Below are 27,978 nucleotides of genomic sequence, written 5' to 3'. Positions count from 1 at the left end.
AGCATAGGTAGTTTCGCAATAGGGTGTAGTGAGGGGAGGGGGGAGACATTTGAATATGGAAATTTGAACTGAAATAACTGAAATCTTATCGAGTTGGAATGATCAGATAAATTATTTTACAACATTTACATAATCCACAAGAGCCCCAGTTCAACAGCAATTTTCACTTCAGGTGATCGAACAATATCGAAAAGAGCATCCTGTCAAATCATAGTGCGTATTAAACTAAAATATAATCAATACATTCCTCTGACATATCAACTCGACATCAGTTGATTCAGTCTGCAACTTTACTTCCATTGATATAAAGTCAATGCAGAGGGATACAGTATGTTTCGTTTCATCATTACTATTATGCATAGGACATTGTGCAAATGTTTTAAAATAATTCACCTGAACATTTCAACTCGACAAGGTTTCAGTTATTTCTGTTAGAATTTCTATATGTTGAAGCCTACACCCCCCCCCCCCCCCCTACCTCTCCCCTCACTACACTCTATTGCGAAACTAGCTATGCCCATGAAATTGAGCTAAGGCTTTTGAATAATTCATCCAAACATACCAATGTGGTAAATATAAAGTATATGATGTTATTTTGGTATGTTAAATGAAATATCACTGGTACACCCGCAGTGTTGGCAAAAAATTGGCAATTAATTCGATCTATCGAACTTTGAACAGCTCTAACTTGTTGTAGAGACATTCTAGCCCCATGCATCCTTCGGCAAAGTTGTTCAGTATATCCTGGGCTACACTTTTATCTAATTGTTGGTATACTGCAGGAAGAATTGTAGTCTGTAAAATTGAAAATGCATAAAAGTAGGTTTTCCCATACTAATTTCCATACAAATTTCAAACGCAATGCGCTACGCCGGGTCAAATCCAATCGACCCCAAATTTTACACAGTTGTTTGGGACCCCAAACGGAACCAAAAAAGTGCTGTGCTCGGTTGATTAGGTTATGATTACGTTTTTCCATATAACAATGCCCCACCCTAATATAGAGGTTTGTCCATTTTCAACTCCTTTGTGATCATCATACTGAAGTTTTCATTTCTGTTGTGCAGAATGAATTCTCACTTTTTTCCATCGCGTAACAATTTAGGAAGACATTTATTTTTTTCGACATCTCAAGAGAAATACATTGCACAGTGGTCCGAAACAACAATTTAGGAGGACAAAAACCGTTTGTAGCTAAAGCTTATATTTTAGAGCTACGATGTCTTCAATACAAATAATCAGTATCGAATAGGCCATCTCCAGATGTAGATTGTATTAGGGTAGCTCTTATTGTTAGGTTGTTGCAAAAATTGTTTTCTGAAGAGAAGATGGGGTGTGAGAAAATTGCAGCCTTCAGTAACATTGCAGAGGAAAGCAACTTTTCGAAAACATCATAGTATCATTATATCATTTTTATTGTATAACTATTTTAATTGAGCAACTTAGGGTACTCCCTACAAAAAAAATTTAACGGCATCTTTTTTATTTTTTGTTTCTCGTAAACAGTGTCTTTAGACTACTTTTAAAGCTCATCGAGGCAAATGTTTTCTTAATAGAAAAGTTCAGATATGTATAGAAACTTGAAACCTCTTGTGGGTGAACTAGAGCTATTGGAAATAGCTCGTATTTTGCATATGATTTGTGCATCCAATTACCATTTGAATAAGCAGTGTTCCGAAAAAAAGCAAAATTGTTACCAGCCTAATGTATGCGTTATGTCAGCTTTATATACGTATATAGAGAAAGCGATAATGCTATATTTCAGCTGTTCCTGTATGCATTTATGATGCTAATATAGAGTTTGATTGCATTATAAATGCTGCAATGGAGTTTCAATGCTACATTGGTGGCTACTTGGGTCGTACTAGTAGTTGACATCCATCCATCGTTGCCATCGTTGAAATATATAGCATAGCATAATATAGCAAAAACGACCGCACTCATCATGGGTGGTTGATACAGTAAAATCTTTTTATATGTACAATAGTATAGTTCACTGCACACCTGGCCATGTCCTTACGATCGCCAAAAGGAAGGAAATATTAGTTGAATACCTACTTATGAACATGCGGGGAACCCACGCAATCTCCATAGGCATTACGGATGTTAGAATTGGTTAGTAGGGAAGGAAAATGGGATGTGGATTTGGAGTGATTTATATAATATTCAACTACAATGTACAATAAACATTGATTCTAAATTAGATTGATCTCACCAAACTCGCTTGGCTGGTCTGCACCAGGTACAGGCTTCAGGAAGCAGCGTTTTGCTATTTTTTCCGCTCATTCCGCTTAGATGGGATACCGCAACAATTAAAAAATATCAGCTGAAGTTGACGAAAAGGCATCGACGAAGATCCGGGTGGCTGGTCTGACTACAAATCGCTAACAGACCGATACCGATGTTGATGTTTTCACTAAGTTGAGTATATCATTATGCAGACAGTTAAACACAACCGATTCGAATGTGCGAGAATATTGCACAGTTTTCAAATTTCCTCAGCGCGAGAAAAAAAGCCGAAAATTGCAGTACCAAGAACTTTTTTTGGCGACAAAACGTGACAGATTCGACAGATCCATCCTTGAAATATGTGGCCTCAATTTTCAATTTGACGTGATTCGGAGATTGGGTACCACGACTCAAAACCTCTTATGACTGCTTTGTACAGTACTAATATTCCTGGGGTATTTTATAACAAAAATCAGCATATTAGAAAATGCAGGACGCTTTCCGGGACGTCTAGTCATGCGACATTTTTTCCTCAAATCCGAGACTGCCCCGCATAATTCGGGACGTCTGGTAACTTTTTTATTGGGATACAACTTGAGAAAATATAGAATCAAACTGAGTTAACTAGACGAAAATGTTTACAATCTGTCTAACTAAATTCGTCGCAACCTGCTAGCGTGCCATAATAAACCCACCCGTTATGTTAATTATGGACAGAGGAATTTCTCCTGCAAGACAAGTTGCCTTCTTTCCCACATATCTACAAATATTTTGACTACGGATTCTACTTTTGTTTTCGCTATCCAGCGAGACAATTAATCATCTATAAACCGCGGCACCTGACTAATGCGTGTTGCGCAGGTTGTCGGCGCAGCGCACAGTGTCTGGCATTATCTACGACCGGCAAGTGTTCCTTTGTAGCCTTCATCACAACGTTTCGCGACCATCTTACTGTATCAGAATGAATGAAGCTTTCAGTATGGATCTTTCAGATGCTTCACGCTTTTTTTGGTAAATAGTAATTAAGCAGAATGAAAAACGATTAGTTTATTTGCAGGTTTACATTACTTGAATTTCCGACTGTGTATAAGAAGCAGGTTTTAAAATTTAGTCCGGAGAAATAGATTGAAATTTTATTTTTTTATCTTAAAGTTACAAGTCTCGAACCCTAGAAAACAATTACAGAAAGGTGTGATAAGAAGATCGAGGATTGCCACGAGTGGTACAATTTTCCGGAAGTCTGTTATTTTTTTTTGCTTTCGCCGAAATCTCTGTAATGTAACATGCAACTTTGAGACGGCAGGTTTAATTAGGATTATCGCGGATACCAAAAATCTTAACGTCAAATGCAAAAAATCTCAAAATCTTTAAAAATATGTGAGGTACAATGAGAGGTTATGCGAAACGAAAGATAAAATGATAAAAAAAACATGTATCCCCAAGCTCCGCCCCAGGTCACAAATATATGCAATTCAAATTTGGATACAAAACTACTTTTCTTTAGTAAATGTTGCGTCACTGAACACAAATTTCACATTAAAAATCGATTATATCCACTTAGCAGTGTCGTATGACCTTTCTTATAACACTAATCATGCGCATTTATTTATATTTTTTATACCAGATTTTTAAGTATCAGATGGTACATGCTTTTATTTACTTGTGAATTTTTTTCATGGTTTTTTATTGTTAAATCTCGAAACAGCTGCTTATGTACTGAAACTCTTACAAATATTTTGATTTCGTTTGCGGTGAAAATATCTCGCGAAACAAATCAGAGATTCCGAAATTTGGGAAAGTTGCTCGTGATTCAAGGTTTTCAAGGTTGTTCCGCTTTTACCTTAATTGAAAAGGTTTTCACTAAATCTTACATGCTTATTTCGTTAAAAGTTAAACGACCCATGTAGTGATTAACACGCGTGGTTAAAGTTACATTGACATTCGTTAGGATTCATGTCTTTATTCTATTTTTCACTATTTAGTTTCTAACTTACTATGATCATTATTCGCTGAATTATAGTAAACGAGCTTCAGACTAACTGTAATTGTAAGTCTTTAAACGAAAAAGAACATATTAAGCAAAACTTTTAGCGCATAAATTAGGTAAAGCAACAAAATCATTTAAAGGCCGGGTCAAAACGAGTTGGGAAAAAAACTCAAATTCCAAACATAAAATCCTAGAAGAAATTTTCTCAACGGCACATCACTGCTCCCAATAATTTCACTCAACGGACCCGTTTTGGCTGCAGTTTTTAACAGTTCACTCGACTGCACTTTTTAACAGATTGCTAATCTTTGTGTAGACAGTAATGTTCTTTCAAAATGAACTTAAATTTTATTTAATACGTTATGGTATGTGTTTGTTATCCCATTATCATAGTTATTATTCATTATGTCAGTATTAGTTAATACCCATTAAGCCAGCTCAAAAAAGTGGGATGCGCGCTCAATATAAAGCAAATTGTGTTCTACGCTAGATATCGGAAATAGATCAATTTGGCAATCCATGAGACGGTTGTTGGACAATTCAGCGGTGGGTTTTGTCAACAAGTCTACTCCTGCGAACAGAATAACTCGTCCGACAAATATCTTTCGTTAGTCCGATTCATTTGATGTTGGATCGAATCAACGATATTGTCGGACGTCGCGCCCACCGGAGTTACGTCAGAAGAAATAATCAGCTGAACAGAAACGTCTCCCCAAGTAACCATAAGCATTGAGTCATTGCACTATATTGGCTATACATTTGCACTAATGATGCATTTAAACTCCATTATAGTATTAACAATGCAATAAAACTCAATATTAGCATGATTAATGTATACATACACAGTCGAAATATAGCATTATCACTTGCTCTGTATATGCAGTAGAGACCGGGGCTGGTTGGCCGAGTTTTGCTTTCGGAATTTCTGTACTCTTTCTGGTTAGACTTTTTAATAAACGGTTTGTGCTGTCATGAAGATTCAACCCTTGAGCAAATATGTAAAAATTTTCATACATAAAAAATATCAGGAAAAAAGTTATATACAATCAAAGGCGGAAAGTAAAATCGGCCAACCAATTCCAGGGCTGGGGTAGGTTGGCTGAGTTGGACAAAATAAGTGAAACACATCAAATGCATCAGTGGAAAACGTTTATTAGTGAGAAAACTTCGTTTTGCAAATCCTTTTGAGGTGCAAAAAAACTCCACTCTTTTCTTTTTAGGCTTTTTGACTATTTTAGTCTTAATTTTGGTAGCTTCAGTGAGCTTTTTTATAGCTGCCGCTGTTTTCTTTCCTTTCGCCAGCGCACGCTTTCGTTTCTTTCATTTGTCTCCTCCTCAAAGGCTACTTTTATTGGGGAATCGGTCAATCCGCGTTTACGACCTTGGCCCTTCTTCAAATCAGTTTTTGCACTCGTCTAGAGGATAGTCTGATGTCTTCAGGCAGGCTTACATCTGCAGCGGAATCTATGCTGATGGACGAGATTTGTTCGGGGTTGGGTTGATCTGTTACAAATCTTGCCAGGAAATCTTCAGAAGGAAAAAGTTCCGGATTGAAAGGGCAATATCGGAATCATCTGTTTTTATAAATAATTTTCAATCTTTAATGGTCTTTCTTTTTCTCAACAATTTTAATTTTTTGTTATTACTTATTTCTAATGTATATTTTTACTTATTATCATCAATATTAGTATTTTTTGTAGGAGACGAACCACTGCGATCAGTATTTAGATCTATTGTGGTAAATATCTTATTTCACTCAGAAAAAGGTTAGCATTCCACGTATATCAAAGTGTTAAAGGCTAAAGGCTGAACAACTCGGCCAACCAGCCCCGCACAAAATTCGGCCAACCTACCCCAATGCATGTTTTCGAGAACAATCACTATTTACAAAAACAAAAGTAAACCATTTTGTTGGGATTTGGATACCCTTTCCAGCGGTATCACATTTTTTGAAATCGTATGTAAATTGATTCGCGTTACACATATTACTTTACAAAAACAAAAATTTACTCATCAACGCCGGAAAAGAACAAATGTACTCCTGTACAAACGACAACACAAAATCACCTGAAACTACGTCGGTATATGCGCGACCTAATACCCCACCAAAATTACTATAGATGGCGCTAATGCGCATAATAACCTTTTCATAAAAGGCACTCGGCTAACCAGCCCCTTTGGCCAACCAACTCCGGTCACCCCTATATAAAGCTGATATTAGGCTTCGAGGATATTTAAAGCCGATATAATGCTATTATAATACTGTGGGTTTATTCGTTGTGCAACTCCTCTTGAAGAATATATTCGGCATATTTTGTTTCATTCTAACATATGCAATATAGCTTAGATAGCAAAAGCTACGCACTTGCCTTGAGGGACGAAGTGGGGAACCTCTGTTCGAGACTTACTAAAGTTAATTTTCATAAAACATTATTCGTACCATGTGAGAACGAAATTCCGATAAGGATATTCATTACAATGCATTAGAAGGGAGTCAATTACTGTTCCAAGCAGTATTTTTTTTGTTCATCATACCGAAATGGAAACATAAAACATCGCTGCAAAACCACATAGCGGAAAATGACTGCCAATTCAAGCTTTCTAATAGCATGACATTCGTGCAATGGTGCTACACAATAGCATCAGTACCGCACAAACGGTCTGTCAATCTCTGCGCAGTAATAGCACCATATTTCGCGTTTTCTGGCATAATACTAGCATTATATCAGGATATATGGCTTAGCGGATATTTAAGATTGCCTTATATGTAGATCTAATGCAGATATTAGGCTACATTATAACGCTTATTGGTTACTTGGGTCATGGATTGCCTAATTGGCATGTCTTGTCTTAGTGTTACATGAAAAAATCACAAAGATGTGCGATTATGGCATTCAACCAATTTCATGTGATAGCTGCTTTACCACTGATGCCAGTATTCAACAAACACTTTCAAGATGGCGTGCAACCAAAGCTCGGATATCACACACCAATAGAGTTAAAAATATATAAAGGTGTGGACAATACCAACATCATAAAGTTCTACTTTTCCCGTTCCCTTAACTAGCGTCGTTTTTTTTTACTCTAAAAGTTTATTTGAAACCGCTCAATGCGTTAGCACAACTGAGCTGTGAGTCTTTTTTAACAATAAGTAATTGAAATACACAGGGACCCAAATCCCGTGATACGTTTTCCGAACTTAATGCAAGTTTCTGTGATATATAGCTTGGTAAATCGTGCAGCCAAATTCACAGTTTTTCTCTCTATCTAAAATATCGTCTTTGACATTACCCACCCCTAGTTTTTTCCCTAATAGCCCCATAGAACGGTTGGTTTCAAAGTCGTCCAATGAAGGACGTTCGTTGGACCAACTTTGAACGACGTCCAAATAACCGTTCACCAGATGTTCATCGTTGGACTCGTGTTGAACGATTTTGAAACAATTTTTTTGCGTTTCTAAGTGGGAAGTAATGGATCGTACGGATTTTCGCTATTAATTGTATTTTGATAGAGACCCCTATGACCAATGTGAAATAATTAATGAATAACCTTACGATACTCAAAATTTCATATTATTGTCCGTGCCTTTCCAAAGGAGACGTGACGTCGTCGCAGTAAGATTCGTAGTGCTATTCGGCGTACGTTTCGTCGCAATGTATTTCTTTTGGGATGAATGACTTTAAAAAAGTTGGTGCAATTTTGTGTAAAAACCTAGGGGCAGATCACTCGTGATGCATTTTTAAAAATCAGCGAAATTAAATGCATTTCTTTCCATCAAAATAGAAATTCGTAATGCATTTTGCGTTGCGTGCAATGTATTTTGCGTTGCGTGTAAGACGTTAAAACCCTACAAAAAACAGCCCTACATTCAACAAAACATCGAACAAAGTGGATCAGCGTAGGACGATTGTTAAGTAATCTTTTCTGCGAGGGAGTGCAAAGTTGATGCAAAAATGGAAATTAAATGCATTTTTTCTAAGTTGATGCAAATTTGTTATACATTCCTAGAGTGATCTGCCCCTAGGTAAAAACCTTATTGTAAATAAAACATACGAAAACCTGAAACTTTAAGGTTGGACAGTGAATGGGCAAAAATCGAAAACGAAAAAAGCAGTTTTTTCCACATCGTGTGTTAGATCTTCATAAAAATCTATCAGCAGTACTTTAACGACATTCTAAATAAGCTGATTGATTCGTGTGGAGAAAAACTGCTGAGAAACTTAAAAGCACCATTTTTAGTCAGTTTTATTGACAAATTAAGTTGAAGTAAACAATTAGCACATATTAAACTTGGGTAATAAATATTTTTTGACGTTTTTCAGCATTTATTATCAAATATACCAATTCAATTCGTCGCCTCAAAATGATTAAATGGCGCGTTTCCAATGCTACGTACAATATTCAAAAAAATCATTGTAACGCAATATATCTCTGCACCACATGCAGCACGCAGCCATATCACTCGGCCTAGAAATTTATTTTTTTTCAACCCTGCAAGCACTCGCGATTTTTATACGTTTTCTTTAAATGGTTGCCAAACGTCAACTATAACGTCAAACGGGACAAAAATGGTTGCTTATTTCACGCGTTGCTCATAATCCCAAAGTAAAAAAAATAAAATACGGTTTATTTGATTAAATCCTAATGAAATACAGTGAAAACTTTTCAAAGATTTGTATTCTGGGTGTTGGTATATAATTTTCTCATTTGAGATGTGATCAGTTTGTGTAAATAAGTGAAAAATTCGCGCTGTAGCTTTACCTCGCACAAGCAAAAAAATGTACCATCGCTTTGTGGCGGAACATGAAAAATAGAAGTCGAAGACTTCAGTGCGAGAATATTAAAAACTAAATTCGTTATTAAACTAGATTTTTTTCAACTGTTTGAAAGATTTCAAATATATGAGATGGAGTTTTCACATCCGCCGCCGGATCCAATGGCAACAAATTTTGCCAATCCTCCGCCAATAAACCGGATTCTTAGCTATCAGAATCCGCAATCCCAGAAGCCGCAGTATAGTTTTTATCACCATCGTCCGTATCATCACTTCAATGGATTCCGTGGAGGTCTACCAATGACACAGGATGATTTCGATGGTAAACGGTTACGAAAATCGGTAATGCGTAAAACTGTCGATTATAATGCCTCCATCATCAAAGCTTTGGCTGTGAGTTGACCTTGAACTCTGAAAATAGGCAGTCTAATTTGAAAACATGATTTTTTTCATAGAATCGCACCTGGCAGCGAGATTACCGCGATCGACACGCTTTACAACCAGAAAACATATACCTGCCGGAAATGTTACCACCTCCGAGCTATATGGACAATCCCATCAACGCGGTCACTACGCGGTTTGTCAAAACGGCGACCAACAAAATGCGTTGCCCAATCTTCACACTTGCTTGGACTCCAGAGGGGCGGCGGCTAGTAACTGGTGCTAGTTCCGGTGAATTCACGCTGTGGAACGGATTGACGTTTAATTTTGAGACTATTCTACAGGTATGTGCGATAGTATCAGCTGTGCGTGTTATCAAACTGTTGGTCAGAATCGTCCATAAGAGCGTCACATATAACAATTTTATTTTCTTTTGTTACAACGACGCTGATTTTGAACCTTTCCCTAACCACAGGCACACGATGTATCAGTACGGACGATGGTATGGTCTCATAACGACAACTGGATGGTTACCGGTGATCACAGCGGATTTGTCAAGTATTGGCAATCCAATATGAACAACGTGAAGATGTTCCAAGCACATAAGGAACCAATCCGAGGAATCAGGTACTACTGCGGCAGCATCAGCAAACCGCCGTTGCCAGAAGCTAACCAACGGGATCCCTGTTGGCTTCTGCTGGCTACCGGTCTTGTGTATCGTCTTATTGAAACCTCTCAGCTCACGTTTAAGTATATTCTTTTTGTTCTCTTGATCTACTCTTTACAAATAATCTATGGGACGGGGTTAAGGGCATGTTTCCAGAAGGAAAAAAGCAAGCTGTCTCGAGTGTTTTGGGTGCGTCTCTAGATACAATGACAATAAAATTGTTAGGGATCTATCCTCGCATCATTTATCCTTGCCTTAAGTAGTAGTTGAGCTGAAGGACCTCCGTCATATATATATGGGTGTGGATCTATCTGTTTTGTAGATAGTATAATTGTTTCCCAATAAAAATGACCCCCATGACATGAGCGTGTGTGAATGTATGTGAGCGATTGAGTATATCCATAAATATATTAATTTTAGGTCGTCTGATGTGACGCTGTACTATTTTGTTACATTGTAAATGCATCATTAAACCATAGATCTTAACAATTTCAAGCTGTTCAATGTCTATCCTTACAAATTTTTGTTATCATAAGATGGCTGCAGTCATTTCAGTTTTACACCACAACTAGCTCTGTATACTAAAACTCGGGCTTAGGGGAAATAATGAATAGTCTTCAAGAAAATATTACGCTGAATACTGCAGTTCCTAAAAAAGCATTTCGTCCTTAATAACTGTAATTGAGGAACTCTGTCCAAATATACCTTATTTTGTCGTTCATATTAAATTTTATGATCAATATGCCAAATGAGGTAGGCCTTTAGGGATCATTTATAAATGATGTAACGCAAAAAATGTCCAAATTTAACTCCCATGTCATGTCACAATTTTTGTTATCCTCCCCTGGTATATAAAGAATAATTTTAAATTTTTATTAATGTTTGATTTTCTCGTTAAAGTCCAACCTTATTTTGTTCAACATTAGATTATCCAGGTTATACATGGGTAATCAAACAAATTATGATGTTCATATTAGTGAAAGATTTATTAATACCTGACTGTTTAATCTTATTCTGGTCATCCCAAAAGTATACATTTTTTTGTTTTTTTTCCCTTGTACTAGAGTTACCCTAATTCATATTAGCTCCTCTATTCATTCCACCCATTTGAACACATTAGAGCAGCGTCTGGTATCTTTTTTCAACGCATTAGCTCAAATGGTAGAATGAATAAGGGTACGTTGTAGTCGACTTTACACTTCGCTCAAACGCGACCATTTTCCAGGCAATTTTAACTGTTTTGCTTCTTAGGAACGAAGCAAAGATGATGATACCTATTTAAGCGTAATCCAGTCACTCTAAGTTGAGTTATCAACGAAATAGTGTGACTTCCTGACTAATGAGATGAATAAGGGTTCGTCTACCCTACTAATCATTAATTGACTGTAAGGAGGGTCATGTTCTAAAGAATATACTAATACAGTAAAGTCCCGTTTTTACCCGGGGACATTGACAAAATCGGGACATAAGGTAAGGTAGGGCAAATCCGACCATTGGGTAAACCCGTCCCCCCTCTTTTATCGAAAATCGGAAGCACTACGCGTCGTTGTCAAGTAGAGCTCCAAAAATAATCATAATGGTGGCATGACAGCATTTTATTAGTCTACATTGAGATGCTCATACGACAATGAGTGTGTTTTTACAACTTTTGATTTGATTTTGGTGCATCATTGACTAAACAGGATATTACTGATTGTTAAAGTGATTGCATAGAAAATGTAAGTGGAATCGGACCTCTAAATAGTGGGGTAAATCCGACCGCCTTTTTTTGCTAAAAAAATATTTTTTTATCAAATTGAAATATATTTGTAATGTACTTTTATGTTTTGCACAATGGATCATTATTATAAACGAAAGACACAAAAACGTGATGAATATACTGCCTATAATCGCAAGTCAGTCCCATGTAGATAGGGAATCCCATAGAACATGGGACTGACTTGCGATTAAGGGCAGTATAGTATTCGTCGAGCAATTGCTTCGATGCAAATGGGTATATCGTTACGTGTTACTGCTCGTGATTTCGACATTCCAAGATTGGTATTGAATTCTGTTGGGGTTGCGGTTTGTGGGTCGAGTTTAACTCCCAAACACCATTGGCACTAACCTTCAATAATTCAATGTGGGACTGATTTGCGATCATGGGTAGTGCAGGACTGGCCCTAAGAGATAATTAATTATTCAGGACTTGTTTATATGATTATTTAACTCGGCCAAGCACACCGGCTCTCAGAAATGATGAGCAGCCCTTTCTGGTCTGTGTGGTCTCTTCGAGTCGAAACAGGCGAACATTCGGTTCGACTCGATCTCCATAAACTGACATGAAATTTTTGGCGAATCGGAACCTGAGATAAGGGTTGATGAGTGCTACTCAATACAATATTCTAAAAATAAACAAATATATTAAAAATTCCTGTAAAATCTGTAATAAATTGTCTGAATTCGCAAGTCCAAATCATTGATATAAATTAAAACACTGGTTATATTGACTATTTTCTTCGGCTCTGGGAAGACGGGAGAAGTTGTCAAAATGCACCAAAAATAGATGTGACTTCGATTTTCATAAATATCATTAACTGGTGACCTTTTGATGTATAAATATGTTTCAATGCCTATGTACAGGGGACATGCACAAATGTCAGAAACAGTTTCAGTTAACGGTGAAATGTTGTCTTGCAATATTATTTAGGCCGAAAAAATGTTTACCACGCTATCTTGTCGCGGTTTCATTCATTATCCTTTGATAATGCAACAAAACCTGCACCGAGCATGTTGGTCAACGCGGAGTCGCCCCAACGCAAGCTGTTTACACCTTCAATCATTTGTACGAAATCTGCACTGTCCATAAAAGCATAAGAATCCCATATGGGAAAACAGCATGCCGGAGAAAAAGCTGTTCAAGATTTACATTTTCATTGAGTCATATGGATGAGACAACCATGTTTTGTTATTTCTTTCGATAATTTCTGAACAAATCTGGTAGTCTTATTTCTGCACTGTGATCCAGTGGTGATACAGAATACAATCCAACAAATAACTCAATTTCGACAAAAATCCATATGGGACTCTTATGCTTATATGGGCAGTGCACGCGGCGGCATTGGCGTGAAACAACTTATTTGCATATGGCGGGCCATTTTTTCTCGACGGAATGTTGTTAGGTACTAAAAGTAGTATATGTGATATTTTTTTTTAATAAAAAGGAGGCGCAGAACACTTTTTAATTTCATTCATATAAACAATTGTTAAAAAAAACCTATTTTAATCCACCTAGCGGTGCAATTGTGCCTTTCTCAATCACGAATCACGAGAATGTGTGCGTTGTTTATATTCATTAAAAGCTTTTAAATGCATACATTACATTTTATTATTGTACATCACATGACAACTATATACAGGAAAATAAATCATTATTCGAGTTCAAAAATTTTGAAGAAGAAAAAACAGCCACGGTAATATTGAACTGAAAAAAGGTGCGAAATCGGCAAAGTCCCAAAAAGTCGATTTTTACAAAAAAAAAATTTGTCGAGATAACATAAAATCTCGACGTTTCATGCATTTTAAAGATGTTTTGCATCAAAAATACGAATTCGATTTCTGAAATTTCATGGGTTCCCCCCTTGGAAAAAAAAAATTGAGTTCCGGCTTATATGGGAATTTCATATGTGATCGGACGATTTAGTCTATATTTCCGGCCCCATATAAGCGATCCGTACGAAATTTTATAAACATCTGTGGGGATATTATAGCTATCATTTGGGACTAAGTTTGTGAAAATCGGCCCAACCATTTCCGGGAAACTGATGTAAGTTCGTAAATTTTGAAAGATGGCCGCTTTTCCCGGGCACTTCCGGAACCGTCTATGGTGGTCAATGAAGTGAACGAAAGTTTAGTTGGCCGTCGGTGACCTAGAACAGCAAATTTAAGTTGTTTGAGAGACATTTTAGCGAAATTTTTACCTTTTTTGCTTTCATCGGAGTATCGGTTTGAATCACAATTTGCTATGTGATCGCACGCCACAACCTGTAACTCCGGAACCGGAAATCGGATCGGGATGAAATTAAATTGCCATTTACGGGGACGCAATACTTTTCATTTGAGGCCAAGTTTAGTCGAATCGGTCTAGCCATCTCCGAGAAACCGATGTGACTGTTATTCTGAATTTAGATACTTCCGCCGGGGCTTCCGGAACCGATGATGGTGGCCAATGTGGCCAAATAGACTTTGAATGGATGTTAGTGACCTAATACTACAAATCGAAGCAGTTGTGGTCATATTTTCGAAAAAATTTCACCTTTATGCATTCATTGCAGAATTTATTAAAATCGACATTTTCTGCGTGTTCGTACTCATCACCCTGTAATTCCGGAACCGGAAGTCGGATCCATTAGAAATTCAATAGCAGCCTATGGGAACGTTGCACCTTTCATTTGAGACTAAGTTTGTCAAAATCGGTTCAGCCATCTCTGAGAAAAATGAGTGACATTTTTGGTAACATACACACACATACGCACATACACACACATACATACATACACACATACATACACACAGACATTTGCCGAACTCGACGAACTGAATCGAATGGTATATGTCACTCGGCCCTCCGGGCCTCCGTTAAAAAGTCGGTTTTCAGAGCAATTGCAATACCTTTCTATTGAGAAAGGCAAAAATTTCACCTTTTTACATTCATCGCAGAATTCGTTAGAATCGAGATTTACTGCGTGATCGTACGTATCACCCGGTAATTCAGGAACCAGAACTCGGATCCACACAAAATTCAACAGCAGCTGATGGACCTTCCATTTAAAATCAAATTTGTCAAAATCGGTTCAGAAAATTCCGAGAAACCGATGTGGACAAATCAACAAATTTTGTTTTGTAACCATACTCTTCAACTCGTAATCCGGGACAAGATGTCGGTTGAAAATCAAATTCAATAGCAACCTGTGAGAATAGTATACCTTTCATTTGAATCTTAGTTTGTAAAAATCGGTTCAGCCATCTCCAAAAAACCGATGTGGACATTTTGTTAACAAATCCGCACATACACACATACATACATACATACATAAATACCAGAGATGCCAGATTTGCAGACAAGTCTGCAAATTCGCAGACTTTTAATTTAAGCTGCAGATTTTTTCGATGACGCAGATATTTGCAGATTTTTCCGTTTGGTTGCAGATATTTGCAGATTTTTTAGTTTGGTTGCAGATATTTGCAGATTTTTGAATAAAAAGGCTTTTGGTTACACTAGCTTTCCTGACATTTTTTGTTCTTCCCAGACTTTTAAAATTATTATTGCAGACATTTGAAAAAAGTACCTGGCATCTCTGATAAATACATACATACATACATACACACATACATACACACAGATATTTTGCGATCTCGGCGAACTGAGTCGAATGTTATATGAGACTCGGCCCTCCGGGCCTCGGTTAGAAAGTCGGTTTTTGGAGCATTTGCGTAACCTTTCTATATGAGAAAGGCAAAAGAATAGTATTTAATTAGCTTAATCAGCATGAGTTCAATGTTATCTTCATGTGATTATACTTTGAAATGTTGGTGGAATGGGTTTGAAAGTGGAGGGAATGGGGGGTTAGTAGAGTGGGAGTGAAGGATGAGTCAGAAATCCTTCATCTTATTTCGGTATACGGAGTGGATGAAGGAAATGCGGGCATGAGGGTGGTCCAAGGGGAGGGGAGTGATGAAGGAGGGAGGTGTAAGGGCAAGGCGGGGGGGGGGGAGGGGCGGCGACGCAATACTCAACTGCATATTTTGCCTTCCATTTGAGACTTGGTTTGAGAAAATCGGTTCAGTCATCACCGAAGAACCGATGTGACTTTATTTGTGTAATATGCCCGGAATTCCGGACTTCCGGAATCGTCGATAGTGGACAATATATTCAAAGAATGTTTGATTGGCAATCAGTGATCTAGATCTGCGATTAGCAGTAATTTGGTGACCATTTCAATAGTTTTTAGCCTCTGAGGTATTACGATTGTACCGATTTATATGGGAAATTCCAGTGTATCCTTACTAACACCCCTGTAACTCCGGAAGCAAGAGTCAGAACCGAATGAAATTCAGCAGCAGTCAATGGCATTACTGTATCTTTCATTTGAAATCAAGTTTGTAAAAATCGGTAGAGAATTCGTTGGGGAATGGGTGTGATATTAGCTAAGGAACTTGGCGGGTTCCCCGGGGGCGTCATGAACTGTTATCGGTGGCCAATGTGGTCAAACCTGCTTTGATTGATCATTAGTGATCCAGACCCGCAAACTAGAGTAATGTTACATCAATTTTAATATGTTTTACATCATTTGAACATCATGGTGGTACCAATTTATATGGGAATTTGCTGTGTGACCGCACTCTTCAACCCGTAACTCCGGAACCGGAAGTCGGATCAACTAAAAAATCAATAGCAGCTTATGGGAGCGTTATACCTTTCATATGAAACTAAGTTTGCGAAAATCAGTTCAGCCATCTCTGAGAAAATTGTGTGAGTTTAAATGACACACAAACATACACATACATACACACACAGACATTTGCCGATCTCGACGAACTGAATCGAATGGTGTATGACACTCGGCTCTCCGGGCCTCCGTTAAAAAGTCGATTTTTACAGTGATTGCATAGCCTTTCTTTATATGAGAAAGGCAAAAACATGCAAAATGGTAACTTTTTGGATCGAAAAAAACTAACGAACAATGGACTCGTGGGCGTTAGCACGCACATTGGTTTCCACTGAATCGTACAAGTGGGCAGTTGACAGCTTTGCTCCATACAAATCACCCGAAAAGGATGGATTTTTTCCCGTACTACTGCAAAAGGGATTTGATATTCTCAAACATGTCTAGAAAAAGATTATGCTTTCCCGTCTTGCTACCGGGTATATCCCGGAAGCATGACGAGAAATAACTGTTCAATTTATTCCCAAAGGGAGGCGCTCAAGCTATGAAGAATCCAAGAGTTTTAGGCCTATCAGCTTAAGTTCTTTTCTTAGGGGTGAGCGTAGCGTAGTTGATAAATCGATTGCCTTGTACGCAGCGCATCTGGGTTCGAGTCCCGACCCCGCACATAGGGTTAGAAATGTTTTATAAGAGATTTTGCTAACCCGAAGAGGCGAATGACCTTAAGGTTAAAACCTCTATAATCAAAATAATAAAAAAAATTAATAATAAGTTCTTTTCTTCTGAAAGCTTTGGAAAGGATAATAGATCATCACATCAGGAACGTTAGTTTAGTTGAATATCCACTGCACAAAATGCAACATGCATGTCAGTGTGGGAAATCCACGATCACTTTGCTTCACGATGTTGTTTGTAACATTGCGAAAGCCTTCTCACTCAAGCAATCTAGCTTGGGTGTATTCCTAGAAATTGAGGGTGCTTTTGACAATGTGTCCTTCTAGTCTATTCCAGTCATGGGATACCTGCATGTATCTCGGGTTGAATAAACGCAATGCTCAGTAACCGCATTCTTGGCTCGTCACTGCGACAGGCTGAGATACGGAGATACGGAAGTTGAGTATTTGTGCTTGTCCTCAGAGGGACGTTCTGTCACCTTTGTTATGGAACTTGGGTGCCGACGGCTTGTTGAAGGATTTCAATGAGCTTGGATTTCCAACCGGTTGCAACCTACGGGTTTGCTGACGATTACCAAATACTTATTGCTAGACTTTGCATCGGAACAATCTTTGACTTAATGCAACAAGCATTGAGGGCTGTCGAACAGTGGTGTCGACAATATAAATTATCAGTTAACCCAAACAATACTTCAATAGTCCTTTTCACGAAGAAGCGAATGACAACCGGGGTTCGTCCCTCGCAGTTCTTTGATTCTGAGCTACTGTGTGCAGATCAAGTCAAATACGTTGGAGTTATATAGGATTCCAATCTGAATTGGTCTGGTCACATTGAGTTCATAGTCAAGAAAGCGTGCATGGCCTTCGGGCAGTGCAGACGAACTTTTGGAAAGACCTGGGGTCTCAAATCTAAATACTATTGGATTTACACAATTGTACGTCCAATACTGTCATACGGATGCCTTGTGTGGTGGCAGAGGGGAGAGGTGATGACAGTCCAGTCAAAGATAAACCATCTGCAAAAAATGGCGATTGGAACAATCGCACTCACTAGGTAGATACTGTATACTACTTCCCAAGCAGAAATCTTTGCGATTATGTGCGAGGTGCAATCGACTCTTGAACTGAGTTTGTCCGGCAGAGTTATAAACTACAGCTCCGATAGTCAGGCTGCAATCAAGGCCCTTAGCTCAGATAAATCGAAAAACTAAGCATTGTCAACACTATCTAGGGTGAAGTACCTATTTTTACCATACTAAGGAGGGCGCCTCACTGATTCATTAATTACTCGGCCTACAAACAATGGAATGCGTACAAATTGGCATCAACAGCTTTGCTTCGTTGTTAAGTACCAAGATAATAACATACATGCGCTGAAAACAGTGAAATTCTGGTGTTTGAGCGCAACGAAAACACGAATCGAGTGCCCCTATTGTTGCGCTACCATTTGACTCAATGCGTCAAACAAAGATGGCAGACACTGCTCTAACCAACGGCTTCAAATGGGTAACGTGATAATAGAAACATAGCGATAATGGGCTCATCACCCTACCTTGTCTGGGGGCCCGGACATTCCGGTATTACTGGAAATGAATGGGCTGTCGAATTGGCCAGGGCAGGTTCAGCAATTGATTTCGTTGGTCCTAAGCCCGCCCTACATTTCGACAAGTTGGATAAGGGAAAAAATCCTGGGCTTCGTCCGAGCATCGCATATATTGGAGAAATCTATCATCACACCAGGAACGTTAATTTAGTTGAATATCCACTGCACAAAATGCAACATGCACATCAGCGTGGGAAATCTGCGATCGCTCTGCTTCACGATGTTGTTTGTAACATTGAGAAAGCCTTCTCGCTCAAGCAAACTAGCTTGGGTGTATTCCTAGATATTGAGGGTGTTTTTGACAATGTGTCCCTCCAGTCTATTCTGGAAGCGACGCGCAGTCATGGGGTATCTGCATGTATCTCGAGTTTGATAAACGCAATGCTTAGTAATCGCATTCTTGGCTCGTCGTGTCGCCAGACAAAGGCGTTTCTAGAACAACCGTGCCCAGTGATTTCGAAAAATCTCCCACATTTTTCGAAGCTTTACTGCGGCATGCTGACCAAGGCTTTGACAAGCCACTGCAAACTCAATTATCACATGATTCGGTTACCGGCTTAAAAATACAAGAGTGTTGGCGATCAATTTCATTTTTTGCTTTGACTAAAAATTATAAACTTTTTATTGCAAATGATTAATGCAGTCGGTAAAGGCATATATGGCGATTCCAGGAGGTATTACATGGAAAGCGAGAACAAGAGAAACTTTCAACTTTCTTCTAAAACTTAACAGGAATATAATCTTTGAAGAACTATATAGGGGAACATGGGGAGACTCGGACCAGATTTTCAGTTAAACCTGCATAAATCTCTAAAAAAGCCTTCAATCCCTCAAAAGTCATTGTGAAAGAATGTGGGAAGTTATTGCGCGTGTTCATAATTTAATTTTTCGAAAGTTATAAAAGTTTTTCTGTGATCGTTTTATGGAGATTTGACCAAGGCATGGGGAAACTTGACCAATAGAATTTTGAAAAATCATGGCAAAAAAATAATTACATAAAACATACTGTAATTATTTTGTTCCATATTGTCGAGATCCTTAGGTAGCAGTAAAAAATATAGAAGGGTTGCATTTCAAAAATTTCAACTTTTTTAATGCATTTATTTTTAAGGATTAACTGTACTGCTTACATTGCATGTTCACACGTCAAGAAATCAGTCTATCACTGCTAACTTTATTGGCTAATATTAAAATATATCGACTCATGTTTGAGGTGGGATTTTTTTGTGGCGATGAGTAGATATGTCCATACAAAGTTTGATAAAAATTACATCATTTAATGCAAATTTATTAATTACGGAATATTTTCTATAAGGAAAGGATTTTTCATTCAAAACTTTTAAAATTAACTTAAGGGATCGAAACAAGTATAAAAATATTTTTGAAAAATAATTAAGAATCGAATAGAAGACGTCATAGCCAAAAATAGAATCTTGCGCTTGGTCAAGTATCCCCATGTTCCCCTAGATGTTATTAATTTGTATAACAATTTATTCTACTTCTATCTTCTTTGCATTTTAACGACATTAAATTAGCTAGAAATTACTAAGTAGGAAAGTTTTAAAAAATTAGTTATGAAAGGATTTGGAATATACAGATAGGAAAGCTGTCGGTTGTCATGGTAAAGAGGTACGACTCTGCTGTTGCCGTGAAACATGGTAGATTTAAGCAATTCGTAGTAACTCTGGCCAAGCATGGCTCCTACCAGCAGAAGATAAAAAAAATAGTCCGGAAGCTTCTAAGCCTGTTCCTACCTAAGTAACAATTGAAGTTTTATAGCACGCTAGAAGTGTAATCTTAGTTTAATAATGAATGCCAAAAAATATATGTTTAAATATCTTATTCCATGGAAAGCATGAGATATATAATTCCCCCTTTAGGACAAAAGGTTTTGGGGAACGATCAACAAGAGATTGCCTGATCACAACGTAGCAGCAAGTTCAGCAGTCACATGGCTATCGGATAACACACGAGGAAACTGGTTCGATGTGGAGTGCCACCGAACAACAGATGAGAAAAATCAGACTAGGAGCTTATTGCTCGCACTGGTTATATGTTAGAACAGTGTAGGGAGCTGAAAGCCGCTGAAAAGGACGATCACGATAGGGGCGCATAAGGCTTGATAATTATAAACTAGCTTGTTAGAGACAGTTTAAAATGAGCAGTTTTGGGCATGTAGAGCGTAGGAGACTCGTTAAAGTGATCAGTAGACAACCTAAAAGGGGTCGTCGCCTTTTGGCGAAAGCGTTGCTGTCACTGTGTGTGAAAAGCTTTTCAAATTGAAAAAGTAATTTTAAGTGAAAATCTAGATCAGAATTCTGAAACACTGAAAAATTGATATCATAAAATTAAGTTAACAAAGTTTTAAAGTAAAATAATTTTTTTAAAAACTTAAAAACCTATAGTGAAAAAAAATCAAGGGGCCATAATCCATTACCAAATCCTGACGAGATAGAAAGAGAAACAATATATTTCGTAAATACTTTGATCTGATTACTCAAATTCAATTTTTGTTTTTTTATATATATTTTTGTTTTTTTGTATCTCATAATGAATTTTTATGGATTTTTCCACCTTTCGAGCTGTGTTAATAGTATTTTTTTTATTGATTTTATTTATGTTTTGCTTTTTGTTCAGTTGTAAAACTTTTCATTGAAACAGTCTTGAGTTTTGGATGTTCAGGAATAATTTAATTGGTATTACAAGGTAGCTTTATAGCAGGCGGCATATTAAAATTGAAATAGCTCGCATGTTGAGATCCACTCTGATTTTTTAACAAAATTTTCCCAACATGATTCTAGAAATTTAGAAAAAAATCCAAATTAGAAACATTTGAAACTCTACTAATGTAGAATCGTTATGAGTCTTCTTTTCCGGTATAGTGCTCTTTGTTTCGTATAGGGCTATCGAGCAATCGAGCTGGACCGTAAAGCAAAACATTATGGCCAAAATCGCGGATCTGAAAGATGTGTGGTCAGGATCTGAACAAATTCAATAAATGCATCTAATGGGTAATGAAAATTTGATTTTAAACAGCTTCCGGGACAGAAGCTTTATGTTGCCAAAGATCACAAATTTCCAGAAGTATAAAATTGTTGTTGCAGACTAGTTTGCCAGAAAAGTGTATAGCAGTAAATTTGCAGTTATGGTCGTAAGACTCCGATTTTCATCACAACCTACAATATGAACCGAGTTATACATCTACGATGGTCTTAAAAACATTTAGTGATTAATTAGGTCCGTCCCAAGTTTTTGCCAGATTTGGCGTGTAGCTACTACAGTAAGAACGCGCAGTAGCAGTACCAGGATAATGACGTCAACGTCCTTGAGAATAGGATGAACTCACCAAACTGCCTGGAATTCCACCCAATCCAAATCTATACACTCTATAAATATACAGAATTGAAACATGGCTAAGGATGCTAATCCAATGACCAGATACTGGAAAAAAGCAGCCAGAGATGTTGACCAGCAGCTTGTGCAGAAATTAAATACTGGTATCAAGCCCAAAGCTCACATTTTCGTTCGAGACGAATAAAAACCGCAAAAACCCACAATGCACAGTGGTTCCATTCCTTAAGAGAGGGGCCATAAATATGTGCAATGCAAATATCGTTACTAAACTATATTCCTTTAGTAAATTTTGGGTAGCTGAAACCGAATTTCACATTAAAAATTGATTGTATCCACCTAAACGTGTGATTTGGCCTTTCTTATTACACTAATCATTCATATTTAATTATAATTATTTTTTGCTCTAACATTTTTAGAGTATCAAATAGTACATTTTTTGATGTTGTTCGTGATTATAATAGCAAGCTCATGACAAAATTTCAAATTAATTGTGAATGTTTCTCTAAAAAAATTTTAAGAATACAACGTGTTTTAGCCACCGTAAAAATAAAGCTTTTCGCATAAATAAAAATATCCTCATTACGTAATAATTTTAAAATAGAGCAACAGTTCATGACTTCAAATTTATTTGTGAATTGGAACTACGGATATGGTATGAATCGCAACGGACTTTCTCAAAAAATCCACATTCCGCATGTTCTCCATCGTTGTGATACGAATTAGAGTGAGCCGTACATCAAATATTCCATTCTGACAGGTGTTTCAAAAAGTAGCGTCCAATAAATTAATATAACTCAAATTGTAAAATTGTAAATAAATTTATATAACTCAAATCGAAAAGAAATTTTGTGAAAATAATTATTAAGCTATATAATTTCAAGATCTGAAGTATTAAAATAAATAATTATAATTTTAAAATGTGCAACGAGTTTTTTCATCTTGCACTAACTCGTAAAACATATACAACATCTTAGATTCTCCAGGCATTCTGGGCGCAGACATGTGCAGCTGAACCCTAGTTTAAAAGGAACTGAATAGTCTGAAGATCATTTTGAAGAAAAATTTGCGAGGGATATCGAAGGAAAAAGTTAGTTAAAGCCAAATTCAAAATTTTTAGTTGAATTCTTCGAATACATATACAAACATACTCATCTTCCTGCACTCCATATCCACCTAAACCCGATAATTATCGTTCAATACACAGCTTTTGGTAACGTTGTCTGATAAAAATACTGATATTGATAACTACAGTTTGACAAAAAAATGATGAGCAATCAATTATCAATATTATTTAACTTATCGGTATATAGCGAACCACCCTAAGAATTTATCTATATACTAAAAAATCAGTTAATTATTGATAAAATCAAGTAAAACATATATCCATAACCATATATCCATATAATCACGAGATAAAAACACGCTCTTGCCGATATATTTTTTATATTATTGGACTATGGGACCACTGTGCAATGTATCTTTAAACTACAATAAATACGCATCATTTTCTTCTAATAACGTTTTATTCTAAAGTATACTTCCAATTCCAATCCAATATTGATTTCATACCAGATGCTGATAATGAGAGCATCCTACTTCCTGTTGTAGGGGAAAATGAAACTTTGCAGTTCATTTGCGATAAATCTGCCAGTTTAGGACTTAATCAAATAAATCACATAAGAAATCAGCGACATTGCTATTTAGATTTATTAATGACGAATATAGACGAAGACTTCTGTGTAACGGAATCACTTACTCCCTTATGGAAGAATGAAGCTTATCATACAGCCATTGAGTTTTCTATATTCTTGCATGTTAACGACAGACCTGGTGATAGTGAATTTGAGGAGGTATTTGATTACGAGTCCGCTAACTATGAAAGCTTGAGGCAAAAAATTAATGCAATAAACTGGCAAATGATTTTAAGAAATGAAGAAAATGTTGAAGCTGCCGTAGACATCTTCTACAAAATATTATTTGAAGTCATTCACGAAGATATACCATTGAAAAGAAGAAGGTGTCACTATAACTCAAAACATCCCATCTGGTTTAATAGAGAAATCAAAAATTTAAAAAATCGTAAGCAGAAAGCACACAAAATCTACAAAAAATACAACAGCGAAGATAACTTAACAAACTATTTAAATCTATGCGATCAATTGAACCTTGCCATTGATATCGCGTTTGAAGAGTACAATGCAAGAACAGAACGCAATATAAAAACTTGCCCAAAAAACTTCTTTAATTACGTAAAAACTAAAATAAAATCGGATTATTTTCCAACAGAAATGCATCTTGATGGAAAGGTAGGCGATAACTCAGAGGAAATCTGCAATCTTTTTGCAACATTCTTCCAGGAAGTTTACACGACATTTTCAGAGAAGGATCGAGAGCGTGAATACTTTTCATTCCTCCCAGAACTTTCAAGAGATATTAACATTAAACAGATAAAAGTACATACAATCATGGATGCCTTAAAAAACTTGGATAGCTCTAAAAGCCCTGGACCTGATGGCGTTCCACCGGTGTTTTTAAAAACTTTGTCAATAGAACTAACCGCTCCTTTATTTTGGCTTTTTAACATGTCTCTAGAATCAGGTTGTTTTCCTAAAACATGGAAAAGCTCTTTCCTAGTTCCAATTTTTAAAAATGGTAAAAAATCCGATGTGCGTAACTATCGTGGAATAGCTATCATCTCGTGCATTCCCAAGATTTTCGAGGCGATTGTTAATGAAAATTTATTCCACCAAATCAAGAACAGAATTACCCATGTGCAACATGGTTTTTTCAAAGGGCGTTCTACAAGTACAAATCTACTCGAATTCATTAACTACACATTAACAGCAATGGATAACGGAAACCACGTTGAAGCTCTTTATACAGATTTTAGCAAAGCATTTGATCGCATCGACATACCCATGCTACTTTTTAAATTAGAAAAAATGGGGTTTGAGCCAGGACTTCTTACATGGGTACAATCATATCTTACAAATCGTGAACAAGCTGTTAGATTTAAAGGGATAAAATCAATCCCAATTCAAGTTACATCAGGAGTCCCTCAAGGGTCTCATTTGGGCCCGCTATTCTTTATTTTATTTGTGAACGACATTTCCTTCATTCTAAAAAATGTAAAAGTTCTTATATATGCTGATGATATGAAACTATTTCTAGAAATAAGAAATGGTGAAGACTTTCAGACATTTCAAAACGAAGTAAATATATTTTATACATGGTGTAATAAAAGCCTGCTGAAACTGAATGTAAAAAAATGTAATTCCATAACATTGAGTAGAAAGAATAATATACAGAACAATAGAATCTTATTGGGAAATCAACAAGTAGAAAAGTGTGACAGAATAAGAGATCTAGGAGTTATTATAGATTCCAAAATAACATTCGTAGATCATTATAACACAATAATTAACAAAGCAAACAGCACACTAGGTTTTATTAAACGCTTCAGCTATAATTTCCAAGATCCCTACACAATAAAAACATTATATGTAGCCTATGTGCGTTCAACACTAGAATATTGTAGTATAGTTTGGTCGCCTTTTTCAGCAACGCATGCAAACCGGATAGAATCAGTACAAAAGCAGTTTTTGATGTTCGCTCTTCGTAAACTAGGTTGGACTGGACTACATTTGCCATCTTATGAAGCACGGTGCATGCTAATTGACATTCAAACCTTGAAAGATCGTCGTGAATTTTCTATGGTATCATTTGTAAACGACATTGTATCACATCGTATTGATTCAATCGAACTTTTATCGAAACTAAATTTTTATGCTCCTTCTCGACAACTACGTAACCGCAGTATCTTTTGTACAATTCGCCATCGCACTAATTATGCCAAGTTTGGCCCTTTAAACCAAATGATGAATATTTACAACAAACATTGCGAAAGCATTGACTTCACTATGTCGAAAGCAAAACTTAAGCAGCAGTTTAAAGTAAACCAAAATTTTAACTAGTGTTAAGTTAGTTTAATAATTATTGTAAGAAACCGGTCTACATCTGATTGACGACTTGAAATAAATAAATTGAAAGCATCAAATTGGCTTTGCTTATTGCAGGATACATAAAGCAAATGTTAAAACATTCCAGTCAACTCATACGAAATCACAACTTTGAATATTCTTAAAAAATTCCATGCATCAATAGTTTACGAGTTATGTGGGACTGAAAAATGGTCCATTTTACTAACTTCAAAAAAATCATATTGCAGAAAACGTGAGAATTGTTTTGCGTCAAAGACAACGAGAAATTTTTTTCGAGGAAGTTGAAAATGTTCAATGTAAATTTTTAAGCCTACTTAAAATGGGATGATAATTAGATACAGAAATACTTTGATTACCTTTTTTGAAAAACCAGTTTCTACATTTAAGAAATAAATTAAGCAACTTCAATTTCAATAACAAAATAAAATAACTGTTTTACAATCGAACTTTTACCAGAAATCTACCTGATAATGAAGGTTTAACATAACTGAATGTACTTAAGCCGTAACCCCCCCCCCCCCCCCCCCTAATGGCAAAGGCTGCGCACGCCTATGCATACAGGGAACGTGTCATTTAAGCCAATATATTCTTATTCCTGAGTCCTGGCTTGTATTTTTTGAATTATTTCATCATATTCCGTTGGGGTATCAGTAAATAGGTCTCTTGCTGTCCCACTGAGTCTTTTGTCATAATTAGTTGAATAGTTGTCGCTTTCTGTTCAGCTGGCACTATGGTTTAGACAACGGTTATTGAGTCTATGAAAGATTTGACCCCTTCCGGGCTCCCGTCATAGACTGGTATCAAGGTTGTCAGTTCCGAGACGGTTTCGGTGGTAAATGCCATTTTTTGACTTTGTTTATTTTTCTTCGTACAACTCCTAATGATTAATTTTGAGAGAGTTTTTCATTTCAGAGACCGCCTTCTGTTTTCGCTTAGTCCCTTGTCAATTTTTTCTTCGGTTTCAGTAGCTTCAGATTCGCTACTGTAACCCTTGTCTGTTACCGTAGAGTTGTCTAAAATGTTTAGACAATGTTTGTAGAATATCTGTATTGCTGACCAGATCTCTAATTCATCTTTCCACTGCTTGGTATTGAGTTGGTGTTCGACTCCTTTTAAAATAATTTTATATTCCCTTTCGTATTCTTTAATTGTGTTTGTTTTCTGCAATATATTCTGCAGTGTTCTGGGACGAGCTTTACTTTTATAAAGGTTTCGGTATTCCTTTTTCAGGTATTGCTCGATTTCTCTGAGCCTTTCCATTCATCAGTATAATTAAGCGAGTTTAATAAGCGTATCCAATGATCAAGCCTCCCAGGCCCTTCTCAACCTCTGCTAGTTGAGCTAAGATTCCCTGGTTGGTTGATAATATTAGATTACCGGTTATCGTGGGTAACAATTTTAGTGCCCATTTAATAATTTCGATTTTCTTTACACTAATTGTTTTGTGTAAGGCAAATAATTTTGTCGGTTCTTTGCTTACATAGATTTCATTTACGATGCTTTTTCGGGAAGCTACGTATACTAATTGTTGTTGTTCCAACAGGTCTATTACAAGATGCTTAGAGTTCTAAGGTGATTCGTCCCGTGTTTATTAGCTATATTTTTTTTTATTTTTCATACGGCATTGTTCTAGTTGAACTAAAATATCTTTTAGTAAGTCCACAGATTTCATCTTTTAGTTAGTGTTTATGTTATGGAAATTCGTGTCTTTTTTGTAGTTAAAGATGACGCAACTTGATAAGCAATCCGTCTTATGTCAGTGAGACTATTGATTGTTTCGCTTTTTTATACGCTTGCTTCTCTATTCGGCGATTGTATAATTTGTAAATTGTTATTATTAAATGCACAGTGATTTTACCAAGATCCACCATAATTTAAATTGG

At 36.7% G+C, this 27,978-nt stretch overlaps 1 protein-coding gene across 1 annotated transcript in view; it reads left to right on the top strand.

Moving 5' to 3' along the window:
• The first annotated feature begins 8,756 nt into the window (after positions 1-8,756).
• The window catches only part of LOC131684346 (pre-mRNA 3' end processing protein WDR33), a 57,635-nt gene continuing 38,413 nt past the window's right edge, over positions 8,757-27,978 (top strand). Inside the window, exons 1-3 of the mRNA XM_058967141.1 lie at positions 8,757-9,383; positions 9,446-9,715; positions 9,847-9,998. Of these exons, the coding sequence (XP_058823124.1) occupies positions 9,123-9,383; positions 9,446-9,715; positions 9,847-9,998 (683 nt within the window). The 5' untranslated portion in view covers positions 8,757-9,122. The remainder of the gene's footprint in view (positions 9,384-9,445; positions 9,716-9,846; positions 9,999-27,978) is intronic.

This window comes from Topomyia yanbarensis, chromosome 2 (genome assembly GCF_030247195.1).
Source record: "Topomyia yanbarensis strain Yona2022 chromosome 2, ASM3024719v1, whole genome shotgun sequence".
NCBI lineage: Eukaryota > Metazoa > Arthropoda > Insecta > Diptera > Culicidae > Topomyia > Topomyia yanbarensis.
The sequence above is the reverse complement of the archived record's forward strand: the minus strand, read 5'-3'. Positions and strand labels throughout refer to the sequence as shown.